The sequence below is a fragment of the Myiozetetes cayanensis genome, unplaced genomic scaffold, assembly GCF_022539395.1.
Source record: "Myiozetetes cayanensis isolate MyiCay16 unplaced genomic scaffold, myiCay2020 scf9, whole genome shotgun sequence".
Classification (NCBI taxonomy): domain Eukaryota; kingdom Metazoa; phylum Chordata; class Aves; order Passeriformes; family Tyrannidae; genus Myiozetetes; species Myiozetetes cayanensis.
Window position 1 is genome coordinate 12663748 of NW_026088185.1, and position 14356 is coordinate 12678103.

At 39.0% G+C, this 14356-nt stretch overlaps 1 protein-coding gene across 5 annotated transcripts in view; it reads right to left on the bottom strand.

Moving 5' to 3' along the window:
• Window positions 1–14356, bottom strand: part of PARD3B (par-3 family cell polarity regulator beta) — a 402616-nt gene that overhangs the window by 157235 nt on the left and 231025 nt on the right. For 4 of the 5 annotated variants that reach the window (XM_050340097.1, XM_050340094.1, XM_050340095.1 and 1 more), the window contains one exon: window positions 13036–13080. The exons of the other annotated variant lie outside the window; for it this stretch is intronic. In XM_050340097.1, the coding sequence (XP_050196054.1) occupies window positions 13036–13080 (45 nt within the window). The remainder of the gene's footprint in view (window positions 1–13035; window positions 13081–14356) is intronic. 5 annotated transcript variants of the gene reach the window in all.

Genomic DNA, 14356 nt, shown 5'->3' on the forward strand with positions numbered 1-14356 from the left:
GAGACAGTAAAAGAACAAGCTCTGTCAAAAAAAGCAAATAAACCCCACGCTTCAGTTGACACTTGAATGGAAAGTTTTACTTCAAACGGCTCTGGTTTCATAGAATCCGTAAGGGGATGTGTCACACATGACAATTAACAGGTGATAACATAGTGACTACTGCACACTACACCCATACTCTATATACAAAGAGAAAAGCAAAACCAAACCATGAGTAAAGGAGAGCAAAGGGTTTTTTTCTGAGACTTCATGATTTATCCATATTTCCTACAGAACAGCAGAAAAAAAAATGACTGCAAGAAATCATTTTTCTTCCGTATGTTTTCTTTTTCTTTAATGTGTTTGCTCTCTTACTATAAACTCAGACTGAAAATTATTCTTTGTAGCTATTTGGTGATGTACATTTCAGTCATAAGCAGTGAGTTATTTGATGCAAAGGCTGACAAAATTTAGTCCTGCATGTAATGTTCTTTTTATTCCCCCTCCCCTTTGAAATTAACCACTGTGCTATTTTTTTAGAAAGGAATTAAACTCCAGAAGCTTTGATCGAACAATTTTGTCATTTTGCTTTTGGAATTAGGCATCTGAGCAGATTATAAAGTAATAAAAAAAAAAAAGGCATCTGATTAACTACACTATATTGGATTTCTCTTTTATAACATCTCTGTTTGTCAACAGCAGCATTACAACTGGCAACTGAAAGAAACAACCCTTTTTTTGAACACAGGAATTTATGCCAACTACAGATAGCAACAAAAATTGTAATTACATGAAAGACCCAATCAAATCAATGCCTGATCCTCTCTTCTGGTCCTTCTGCACACAGTAAGTTAACTTTTGTTTCTATTTGCAATCTTTGTAAGTGCAATCACCCTTCAGTAATGGATGCAGACTTCTAGTGCTGAGTTCTAGTTCTGTTCTGTTTGTCCCTCTCCCCTTTGCCAGGTCCTGACCCCAGCACTGGAATGGACATGATCCCTATTTAAGCTTTCAATGCAGAAGAGTCAGGGTCTTGCTGTTACTATGGCACTAAGGAAACTAGCATTTTGAAATTGGGCTAATTGTAGAATTAGTGTCTTCCTCTCTCTCCTGCTTTGCCCCGAACCCACTAGTCACACGATACAGAATGGTTCCTTCCTATGCTATTCAGTCTGTGCACTTAGCAGCAACAGAACAGGAGAAGGAGATGATCTAGAAAAATAACCCACTCATATAACCCAACTGAAACATGCTGTGCAGCAACAGTCCATGGGACTCGACTATGCCCTGCATGCTCCCCTGCTTCTTGGAAGTCTGGAGGTGAACCTTTCAGGTCACAGATTTGCTCTCCTCACAGACAGATATCCATGCCACAAAAGTTTCTTTTAAGTATGAGAACCAGCTTGAAGACAGGGGAACTATTAAAGAAAGAATTTTTACAATAGAAGGTGAATAGTCAAGAAGCGCAGAATCAGATATAGATTAGCCTCAGTATAGATGTCACATTACTGGAGGGGGGGGTTGGAGGTAGGAACTGACATTTCTTTTAAAAACCCCAAACAAACACAAGTTTGATCTTATGTCAATAGGAATCTGCTGTGCAGGTACCAATCATTATGCTTATTACCTGCAGGTCATCCCAAACCCATTGGAAACTACATCACCCCATGCAAGACTAAATTAAAGCTAATGAAATGAAAAAGCTAAGTAAATGAAAACTTTCATCTATCAAGACATCAGTCAGAAAAAAGGGTAAGCACTAGAGAAGGTATTTTTGAAAGGGCAGCATGGTACCTTGGTCTGAGATAGAAGTGAATTACCTGCTGATATTTGATGTACCTCAAGGAAGTGCTTTCTACTCTTCTGCGAAATGCTTTCCATTTGGGTTGCCACTGCTACATACAAAAAACCCTCTCCTGCTCTGCTCTTAGGCCAGAAAAAAGCATTTCAGTAGGACACTTAATTAGGGATGATACTCTGGTTATTTTCAGAGTGCTGTGTAGGTAAGCACTAAGGAGCACTGCAGTATTGAAAGACTCACTAAAAATAACGCTGTTTCATGAGATATACAAATAGCAATGTAATTCTTTTCTTCAAAGTTAATTTCTGAGCCATATTGCACTGCACAGCTTTTATTACACAAAGATGTGTATTAATAAATAGCACAAGCAACCCGTTTTATACAATGAAGCCTCATTTCAAACACTGTAGCAGGCAAACACTGTACAAGATACTATTCCAGAAGTGAGCTGGACAAGAAATATCAATTACCTTCAAAATCCTTTTTATTGACATGGCAACATGATGGGACTTCAAAATAAAAAATGAAGGAGAAGAATCATTCAAAGTGGAGAATTATAAATGCTTCTCGGTCTGTATTCAAGTCTCAGAGGGTAATGCAAGTGGCAAATACACAGTATTACAAAATTAAAAACAAAAAAACCAACCAAACCAACCACAAAACCAAAACCCCAAACAAAAACACAACAACTAAATCTTCTGTGGGGCTACATAATTTTTAACTTTCAGTCAACTAGTTCAAAAAACCAAAAGTGCACCCTTCTTCTCTTCAGACAGTAGCTCATTTAGTTCAGTGCTCTTCTTTCTACATCTCATACTTCATGCTCCAAAATGTAAGTTAGAGGGCCAGATGTATTATCTGGGAAGTTTTCCAAATTCATTAACTCCTTGGCACCAGTGACTTCAGGATACCCGCTGCCAGCACTGAATATTATGCCCAGCAAAAAAACATCTCTTGGAGGGAAAGGATTAATAAAATGAGACATTCAGCAGTGGCTGTTGGTCTCTTTGGTCACAACAAGCAACTAAAAGAATCACAGTAGCTGCCAACACTGATCACAGCCAACTTTCACCACCTAGTACTCTGAAGGTCTTTCCTGACTATCTGCAGATCATTCACCACAAATGTTGAAAAAAACCACAGGTACTGCTTGCAGGAACATGAAACCAATAGTAAGAGAAAAGACTGGCAGGAAGGCTGTGACTCCAGCTCTAACTGCAGAGGGGGGGAAATGTTACACAGGGGTGCTAGAATCACACCATCACTTTCTCCTCAAGTACAGAAGATGCAGACTGAGCAAATTTGTTTTGATTTCTGAAATGGATGCAGTGCCCTAAAAACGCAGGAGAGCTGATGGATTCACTTGCTGTTTTCAGCTTTCTTCTTAGGGCCAAGGTAGGAGTTCCATGAAGGAAACAGCTTACTATCAGTCATGTAGGCACTTTCATGAGACATTTGTTCAGGCATCATCACCAAAAAAGCCCTCTAATTTAAAGACCAACACATAGCAAGAGGCCCCAAGGATTTTAAACTTGTTTTGTTGGCTGCTGTGCCTTTGAATCTCCACAGTTTCACTAAAAACACTATGATTTCTTTACATTCTTTATATTTCAAATATACTGTTTCTTAACCTTTGCTTAGGTCTAATGCCAGCTTTCTTGTTTGTTTTTTTTACCATCTCCAATCACTTCAAATTTAGTAACAATTCTTACTGCGTGTGATATTCCAGGATCCAGAGATACCAAGATGTCAGGTCCTAATAACCACTGCTGCAATAATGTAGCATCTATTATCCTGTGTGAAATTCTGCATTAACACTTCTTCTTCTTTCAGACAAAGCTTTATTTCTGCCTAATACAGCACTGCTCATGTAGACACATCCACTATTTACAAGCTCTCCTATGCTCGTGTCAGAAACAACCTGGAATACAAGGCATTAGGAAGTTCCAACTCAAAGCAGAAACTTTCAGCAAAGACAAGAAATGTGGCAGGTTCAGCACAGACCATCACAGGGGAAAGTGTTGTCAGGCCTCAGGAAGAGAATACGTGTCCCAAACAGCCTACAGCTGGTAACTCCTGCCAGCACCGCACCATTTACCAGAGAGAGTATTTCAGCTACACCAGGCACAGACTCTGCAGGCACACTGCTCCTTCAGCCCACTGTGGGCTGACACACACAAGGGAATTACCACACACAGATGACCACTTATTTCAAATACTAGCAGGCTTTAAGTGGATGTACTCATCACAACCATTAAAAGTCTGCACTTCATTTTATACTACTTAAACATTTTGGGGTTTTTAATACTCTCTTGACTCACTTCACTGAGTTCTGCACAGCAATACTGACCTAGGGGGAAAATAGCAACTGTGGAGTGTGAGCAACAAAACCCACCCCCCAGCATCAGCTAATACAATATTTGCCCAGAATCACTTCAGGAAATTAAAGAAAAAAAAGTGGAAAAAAAGGAAGTAGAGGAAATATGAATGTATCAGTACCTTGGCTGGAAAAAATTTCTGTGTGTTGCTTTTTCTTTATCCCTAGTCACTTTTCCTACTTCTGTATTGCAAAGGAGCTGTAATACTGGGTAACTGCTGAACATGAAATTTCCCAAGTCACATTTAACAAAGTTCCTATCCCTTTCTCTGCTCCTAGAGCAAATAATACTCCCCAAAGAAAAAGGTAATGCTATAATTCCCATATTATTGAGATGTGATTGAATACAAGTAAATCTTTCACCTCTGTTGTATATTTTTGAAGACTGTAGTTTGGATATCTGCCAGACCAGGCCTTCTCCTCTGGGAAAAGGCTGTCCTTACTGCCATGCAGACTTTCCCCCTCCAAGTTTACACACATTTAAAAATAAGGCATTCCTTCCATGCAGAATCACTCTTCAGCATCTTTCTCTAATAAACTAATGTTGCAGCTTCAGCAGGCAGTTCCTCTGCTATGTATTCACAGGGGTGCTCTGTATAGTTCCAGTCTGCAGGAACTTTAAAGTTTCATTTCATGCTGGTCAAGCTGATATATCTTACTTTGGTCCCCTTTTAGGGTACAAGCTTCCTTCACAGAAAAGTCTGAGTTGTTGAAGACTTTCCTGGTAGATGTACAAGCACTTTTGTTCTTAAAGAGGGAACATGAACAGGACTTTGTTGTTCAACTTAAGCGTTGTTTACTACACCTTTGTAGTACAGATAATTAACTTTTTCTGGATGAGACAGAGTGAAATTAATGCTTCTGCTCAACTCTTACAGCACCGCTTGTTCTCTGGTTCAGCAGCTTTCTGTGATCAGCTGGATTGAAGGAAACCCTACCCAGTCCCTGTGGTTCTTAAGGAAAATTGTCCTTCCTGTCTGAGCTCCCTGTTCACTCCATCTGGCACTTATGAAAGCTTCTCCCAGCTCGTCAGACTCAGCTGCTCCTAAGGACTGCTCAGTCTTCTCTCATTCCTTGGGACAGGACCAGGCCCAGAGTGTAGCAGCCCGAACAAGACTAAGAGACAGTCCGAGCACTTTAACAGCAAACAACATCGCAGTCAAAAATACACAAACCCCACTGTCACTGGCCATTAAACAAACCTTACAGAAGCTCACTTTCAGTTTCGACTACAGGACAATAAAAAGAGACTCACGCTCGCTCCCCAACTTCTTTTCTTTCAGCACAAAGACACCTCTGAAGATCTGCAAATCTTCTTTCATCCACACTTTTTCCCTTAGATGTGTCTACCAACACTCTCCACCCCAGTCAACTTCCTTCAGCTTAGGCTGATCCCAGGATCAAAAAATGTCAGTTACAAAACCATTCTTCTCTTCTCCTCAACTTCCTTTTTCTTGCTCCCTTGACTAAACCATAAGAACGCTATTCCTTTTTGTAGAACTATTTTTCTGCTAGATTAGCTTCCCACAACAGCTCATCATGCAATTATAAGAATAATAAAGCTGGCATAGAGAGAAAGGGGGCAGAAACATGTGGCTAGGCATTTATGAATACAAGGTTATCATGGGATCCTCTTCAGGAGACAGGAAAACATTAAGTCAATCATACTATTTAAAAAAAACTCAGTTAAAGACCCCTTGAATTTGCATTTGCAATGCAGTTGGTTTAAATTCAGCTCTGCTCCAGATCTTAAATCTCACACAAGAACAGTGAGGGAAAACAGGCTTCTCCTGCAAGTTTGTTATTGTTCTCAGCAGATCAGATCTATTCACTTTAATAACTACAGTTCAAAGAAAGATCAACGGACACTGCTTTGCCATATCTTCATAAAATGCACACTGAGAGTCACAGAACATAAAGCATTCATAAAATCAAAGTGAATAAGTGATTTAAGAAAAGATTCTTGCAATTAAAGGATGAGACAGCAGGGATGCTCTTGTTCAGTTTGCACAGGTTTAATGCCACTTTTAATCCTGGACCACTTGGTCCTGCTGCAGAGGAAGTGATTTTATTCATGGCAAGTAAAATAGCCTTAAAAAAATCAAAAAAATCAAAAAAATAAAATCAATGCAAGTTTGGCATTTGAATTTAGTAAGGATATAGTTCGACATGGCAGATAAGGGGATTTGATAGGCAGCTGCCTCAGAGTCACAGTTCTCACATCCATCCACTTGCTGAGTTTCTCTTCTACTGGTATGCAAGATTGTCTCTCAAATGAGTGGTTCAAGGAGATAAACTCAGCACTACTCACTGTTGTCTGTCTTGTTATAGTTCTTGGTTGGTTTAGCTCTCTCAACCATCTCCCCAGCTAAGCTGTGGGACTGGAATAAAGAAGTAATGGAAACCAGGCAGCTGCAGATAGGAGGTACGGTGACCGAGACTGCCTTTTTTGGCAGTAGGAAGCTTTTAGATCAACATCATAACATCAAACAGCACCCTCAAGTGAGGGATTTTTATCTACAGATGAGTTTCTCAGGACCTAAAAAACCAGGGGTCACAACAAATCATCATCACACAGCTAATAAAGTCTTAAAAAAAAAAAATAAAAAAAAAAGGAAAACCAGCTGTCATAGGAATAGTTACAGCTGGTGAGTTACTGGGGGCATAAAATGGTTCTTCTTGGAGTAAAAATGAGTGCTTGTTTCCCCCCATAGAGGAGAACCATCTAACTACATTATCTGAGAGCTATATATCAGCCACATAGACCTGGCAGGAAAGGAGCACTGTGAAGAGCCCCAGCCTGACATTCAGAAAAGATTTTGACCAACAAACAGCTTTTCACTAAAATTCAACAATACAGAAAATTCTGTTAATTTAGAGAAATGGTTTGAACCACAGGAACTGCTAAGAGTCCAGCCTTCCTTTTCCTGAGTCAGTGAAAAAGCAAACTTCTCATGTAGAAATACATACAATTTTTGTGCAACTAGCATTGTTAATCAAGCCTCCCCACTCCCTCCCAGCTTGAACCAATGAAGATAGAACAATATATAACATGGAAACCATTATACATGCTAAAAATAAAAAATAAAATCCACCACAAAAGGGGTAGCAAAGTCATTTTGGCATAGAGTATTAAGGATGTTAATGCATCATCCTATTTGAGTGGGCAAGTTGTGTTTGAAGAAAAGAAAAAAAACAACAGTAGACAGAGATTTGACCTGCAGAAAAAAAGGAATTATATTTTTTGTTTCTCAGCTGCGTGAGCTGATACAGATTCTCAGATGACAACAACTTATTTGAAATTATAAGTTCAAAGGAACACTTTATTTGGAGAATCATAATCAAAGTTGATAATGATGATAATAACACCACCACCACTACCAAAAGAAAATAATCATCCAGGGAGAGAAGCCCAAGGTGATTGTAACAGTAAAAGAGTGAAAAATCTTGCAAAAATATTCCTCACAATAAAACATCAAACATTACCCACAGCTTAACGAGGTAAAAAGCTGACAGAGGCATGGGTTGGGGGTGATTTAGCATACAGGAGGAGCATTATAGAAAGATACTTGCATTTGGTTTTGTGCCAGTCAAACTAAAATAGCACCAAGCATCGACTGGCTGAACTAAGGGAAGAATCACACTGCACAGCTTGCAGTGACACCACAGTTTACTTATGTCCAATACCCCAGCCAAGACACAAAGGTTAGGCTACACTGGTATTGTGAAGGTATCCTGCAGACTGCAAAGTAGATAATTCCTCTTCACATTTGAAAGAACAATTGATGCAGCCTAGTATTATGCTCTTATGCTCAAAGAGAAATAAAATCAACCTTTTTTCTCCTCTCACAAATGCAAAGATAAGTGTCAGATTCTATAGGCTATATGTTTTCAGTTAGTGGCAAGGTCCTTGTTTGGACAGGCACTTCACTTGCATACACCAGGCAGCTCAGCCATTTACACGAGTCTCTTCTATGTGGAGCCAGTTATTATATAAATCCTCTTGAACTCAGTTCTAAACCCGATGGCCCCCTTTGAAAAGCTCAGCTTTAATGACATCTACAGCAGCAAGAAGGTTTGTTTAATAAAATTACAAGATCTGGCACGAGGAGAGGAGAACAGCACTTCCCTATGCACCTCTTCAACACAATTGTGTTACCTGCAAATCAGAATCAAACCAGAAGTCAAACTTCTGGTTTGGTGCTACAGTGGCACCAGTCTCAAACAAGCCCAGCAGCATGCACTAAGCCTTCTGTAGTCTTTCCTAACCCCACCGTTAACCCCCACTGGAATCCTTGATTAAAACGAAGACTTTTGTGCTACATAAGCACTGGATTTTGCTGGTGTTGTAATAGCTCGATCTTTGCATAATTTCTCGGGCTAAAAAAAATAAATTGAATATGTTCTCCAGGTTTCTCTGCCCTTCCAAGTCCAAACTGAAGCTGTGGTAGTAAGCTTAGCCTTGTTATTATTCACACTTTTACCAGAATAAGCTTTAACACACTGAATTCTGTCTGCACCAAACTCTATTTTGTCCCTGTGAAAAACTACGCTGGAGTGCTTAAAATCACAGGTTATGTTTATATTTGCAAATTTAGCAGTGTCTGGCCACACCTGTGTTTATTAGAATTAATCATCTACTCTACAAAAGTCAGAAGAGCCCTTCTGCTCACACAAACACGTCCTAGAAATGCCTCTGGAGTTAGGATATGCCAGGCACGGTTTCTTGAGGCAACCTGAAGCCATCTTGCAGTGGAGGCTCAGAGCACAGATGGGGATCGTCCCATGTCACTCAACTTTAAAGCCAAATGGGACATTGAGCTTACACTTTTGTAGATGCAACCTGAGCATCTCATAGACTTATTTTACCTACCAATGTAACCATGGCTTTTGCAACAGGATGAAGAGCCTTTCCTGAAGGTAATGAAGCTTAATTTTTTTGTACTTTTCATACCCTATTGCAGTAGGTCATATAAAACTTCCCAATAAACCTAACTTTTCAGCCATTCCTGTGTCCTAAACCCTAATCTTAATCCTCATCCTTAGCCTAAACAAAACCTCAGTAAAATGCATTTAATGCAGAATACATGCTGGCATTAAAGGATGCAGAGAAACACTAAGACCTTTAACCTGCCTTACTCCAAACTCTCTCTGCTTCTAATCGGAATGGCCATTTAATTCCAACCCAGTTACCTACACATGAAGTAGCACAGACTGGAGGTCTACCAGAGGTGACAACACTCAGGCCTCATCAAATCTGACCTTGCAGGACTGAGCTGTACACCCACCTCTTTAAGCTTTCTTTCCCAGAACACAGGTCCTACCTATAGGCTGAACAGCAACCTGGAAACTGCACAGTCATCAAAATTAACAGTAAGGGGTAGAACCTGACAGAGGCATCCTTTAAATTATCCCAATGGGCCTTTTCCTACTCCAGTCCTAACCGCAACTCTTGACATAAGTTGTGGTTTAACCATAAAGCATTAACTCAAATCTAGCTTGGTAGCAGAGCAAGTCTGTATCCCTCAGCCTTGCTGGTACTAATCCATCGCCCAGTCACATGTTCCTCACATTGCAGCCAGCGAGAAAATAAGATCTTACTCATCTTGTCTCAAAACATAACCCCAGCCAAAAGCATGGTCTAGTGACATTAAAATAAAAATAGGAAAGCTTTTTTGACCATTTTGCTAATTAATATGTCAGAGCTCATAAAGACAGACTCATCAGCTTTTCTCCAGCACTGCATCATGTGAAAGAGCTGTGTCAGCAGAGACCTCAGCAGACAGTCAATACATACTAAAAAGTGTTCTAAGCATTAAATCAGAACACAAAATAGGATTTCAGAAAAGAATTAAATAGTTGCAAAGAATTCAGTACTCAATTTCAATATTTCATGTAAATCAGGTTTTATTTGATATGCAAGTCTTGCCCTTCCTCATGAAGGGTATCCTCCTAGCTGTCCTAAAATCGCTTTTCTAAAAAGCTAAGTGTTCATGAAAAACTAAGCTAAAGTTTGCTGGTTTTTCATCTTGGTGAATTTTCAGGGATCTTCTCTGCTTTACAACTGAAACACCACTTGCCTGCTTCTCATTCTCATCACTGGAATTGTCATACCATTGTTAAGCACATAGGAAGGTTACAGAGGACAAAATTCCTCCTTAGAGGATTTGGAGCAGATGCCTTACACACACACTCTGAACTCTGGTTTTTTCTAGAAAGGGATGAGTAGGCTCCATCGATACAGCATTCCAGTGCTTTTGATGATGGCATTGTGGAAAACATTCGCAACAGTAAGAACACCTGTAAGCACTGTGGGAATCTTCCATCCAGCAGGATGATGGACAGGTCAGGTATAAGAAGCAGAATTCACAGATGAATTTCTGTGAGGGTGACACACAGGAACAAAGCTGCAGCCATCTTCCCATAGAACATGCTTACACGCTCAGGCTGTGTCCAGACATACTTCTAAAAATCAAATCTACTTTCTAAGGGAAGAAAAAAGGTACTGTTTGTGGGTGCAATATATAAAGAGACAGATGTAGAGCTACAGATCCTCCTAATGTCTTGGATTTATGCAGAATTGTGATATTGCTTTTTGAAATGAATGCATGCCTCTAACTCCTGCTGCTGTTCAGTAACATGTAATATGTGAGGGATACAGTAGCTGTACCAAAAGCTGAGACTAAATGCTTGAAGAGCCACTGCCCCAGAAGGAATAGAAGGGATATTTCCCTAGAGAGAGTTACTCAACTGCATACTACAAAGAACAAGTCATGTTGAAGGAGAGAAGGGATAATTACATTGATTGTTAGTAGGTGATAATTAATTCTGTGGAGAAACACATTTAATTTCCTGAAGTCTAGAATAGGATGGAAACTCTTCGTTTTGTAATGAGAAAATAATCGTGTTTTGCTCCCAGCACGAGGAGCCGCAATGTCTCCCTGAGCACATTCCTAAGGTACCTACAGGAAGGCAGCAAAACCAACAGTGTTAAAACTAGAGTTCTGTGATGTGACTGAATGCCAGGAAAATGCACATATGACACATCATTCCAAAAAGCATAGAGTAAAAAGGGACCAGGGAAAAAGAACACCTGAACATTCCTGAACAAGCGCATAAAATAAATATTAGAATGGAAAAATGTGAAAGACAAAACTGCAGCTTGATTTCTCTTTATGAAGGGTTAGGAAACTGAACACAGACACATTTTTCAAAGGTATTTGAACAGTATTTAAAGTGGATAGGACCAAATAATTTACACTCTGACCTTCTCAGAAGTTAGCTAGCTCCTTTTATTCTGAAAGGGTGGGGGAGGAACCCAAAAACAACTTGTGGGATCTTTGTATCTATTCCTTTGGTGATCTGTTGACCACTGAGTTTAGTCCATGAAAAAAGATCCTAGGTACCTGTGAGAGGTCTATGAAGACTAAGTAAAGCAAATAAACCAAAGTTCAATAAACATAGTCCCACATTTTCATATAAAATGTGTAGGTGTCTTCAAACAGAAAACTTCAGAGTCACACTTTTCAAGAATCTGCAGAAGTGTGCAGAAGTAAGATCTAACATACTAAAAATGATATTATAAAGCTTAATGTACCTTTAACAATTGATTGCCAAAGAGTAATATTCTTACCAGGTTCCCCTCCAATGTTCTTTGATAGCAGTGAATTCCATTGATCTTTGGTAAACTGCACGATGTTGCAATGTTTGTAGCAATTTTTCTGAGCAGGGAAAAACCCAAGGGCAACACCCTTAGCTTCTTCAAGTTGACAAGATCATTTCTTTGAAGTTTTCACATTCCCAAAACAGAAAGTTGAAAGAATTTTTTCTTCCCAGGAGTGATAATGTTACAAGACACATGAACTATTCCCCGATTCAGAAAGAGAATCCAAGAAGTTCACAGACTTAGGAAAGATGCCAAAAAAATTTAAAAAGAATTTGTCTACTAAGTTCAGGAAAAGGTCTTCAGATAAGGAAAATCCACACCAGAGAACGAAAGAAGGACATCCAGTTGCACAGAGAAGGAATACCATAAACAATCGAAAATCTCATAGTCGACCTTCCTTTACATGAATTCTGCTTCTTAGATCTATCAAAGGAGTGGAAAAAGGCAACATATGATCGTGCTACAAAAGGGCAGCCTGAAACTTCAGGGTTATCTAACATCAGAAGAGAATGCTGAATAACTAAGGTTTTCAAGGAAGTTCAAGGTTTCTCACGTCAGCTTATGAAAAATTATAATCTTATGTGACATTGCCCTGAAAGTTTTTTAATACAACAACTGAAAGTTGTGCAAGAGCACAGTGTGGTTGGCAGAACTTATGTAGTAAGTAGGTACAGTAATGACAGCAGTAAAGACTAATTTTTTTTATTACTACGGCCTGAAAGTTTGAGAAAAAACAAATTATTTCTACTGCACAAGCACAATGAAAGGAAAAGCTTCAACACTCTTTTTTTTTTTACTCTGTGGAATTTTTTAGTGTTGTCTTCAATATTCCTGCTAACGGAAGTATAACTCAGCATAAGAGGAAAAAGCAAAGAAATACCTGTACTTTTACAAAATGTGTATTGTTTAAGTCTCTACACTCCACAAGATATGTTGCACTTGCCCTTATCTGAAAGGGCATATTTTCCAGTTTACAACACCTGCACTGAAAAATAAAGTTACAACTCTTCCTGCAAATGACTTGGCTACATACACTGCCGGGTTAAGAGCAACCCATAATTCATCATCGTTCAACTTGGAGTCAGTGCATACAAAGTAATGCCTTAATTTGCAACTCTCTTAGTCGCCACAGTTTCTGTAAGCTGATTTCATTTACTGCCCATACTACTTTCAAGTTGTTGACTTTTTCTCCAGAACAGGAGGACAGCTTACCCGATTTGTGTCCGGCCAACAAACCAACTTTGCTTTCATCTGCCACTGGAGAAATAAAAGAAAAGACACAAAGGTCAGAAACTTATTTAAATTCACAAGCCTTTGAAACACTGTCAAATTATTTCAGACACAGCATCCTAAATCTTTAAATTACAATAATCTGGAAAAAAGTGCCTTTCTTTACCTAATCCACCTGGGGTGCTTCAAAGTCCAAATATCTGAATCAAAGCCCTCTGAAACCAATAAAAGGACTACCAGCAGTCCTTGTGGGTTACAGATCAGGACCTCAGCACTTACACACTCAAAACTGAGTTGTCAGAAGAGCAATTGCATTTGTAAATAACTCATCTTGCCAGACAAATCACAGGGCATAGGAGAGTTGTAACATTTTCAGATCAAAGACCTCAACTGTAAAAAGAATCCAGATGTGGAAACCTTCCCATCTGCAAGACATCTCAGTGACTCACAGGACCTTCTGCAGACAATAAGCTCTCCAAAAACCTGATCTTTTCTATGTTTTGTTTTTATCTGCAAATCGTTAACTTTGTAGTATTTCACAACATTTTATAAAGATGTTTACAGTTGCAACAGTTTGCAGAGAGAGTAGTAGAAGAGCAAATTCTGAATGTAACAGAAGTAGTAACATTTGCTCAGTAACTTTACTTCAGTTTATTATCATATATCTCAAAAAACTAATTAAAATACTCTCCTGGAGGGCTGAGGGGAAGAACCAATCACCATTTCTTAAAATGAATTCTATGCAAAGAAACGGTGTTAATGTAATGTTAGGGATGATAAAACAAGTACAGGAAATGAATGTTAGGGTTGAAAGCTTATCCTTCAACTCTGCCTGCCCATGCACTCCCTTATAACTCGCCTTAAAATGTAATCTCTTTATATGATAAAATAAATTGTAAAGTCATACCAAAAATACTACAAATGCAAACTTAAGCTTTGCATAGTGGTCACCATAAAAGTTTATATAAAGGGTTATCTGCAACAAAACAAGAACCTGTTATTGTCTACCTAGGAAAGAGCAGTGCAGTAGTTACTGACATTAAGGAGCTACTACTGGGGAAATAATCACAGTAAACATTTTCTTATATTGCTTCCCCACTTCACTTTTAGGGAAGCTTTTACACTCAAAAATCAGCATCAAATTCAGGATTGGGATTCATAACTGAAATCATGAATCCACAATTGACCACTATAACTCTTTTCCACTTTTGTAATCAAGTTGTCACCTGATTATCAGTAAATTGACATAGTGTAGTTTTTTTGTAGGACATAGATGTTAATGGAGTGAGACCAATGCTGTTTG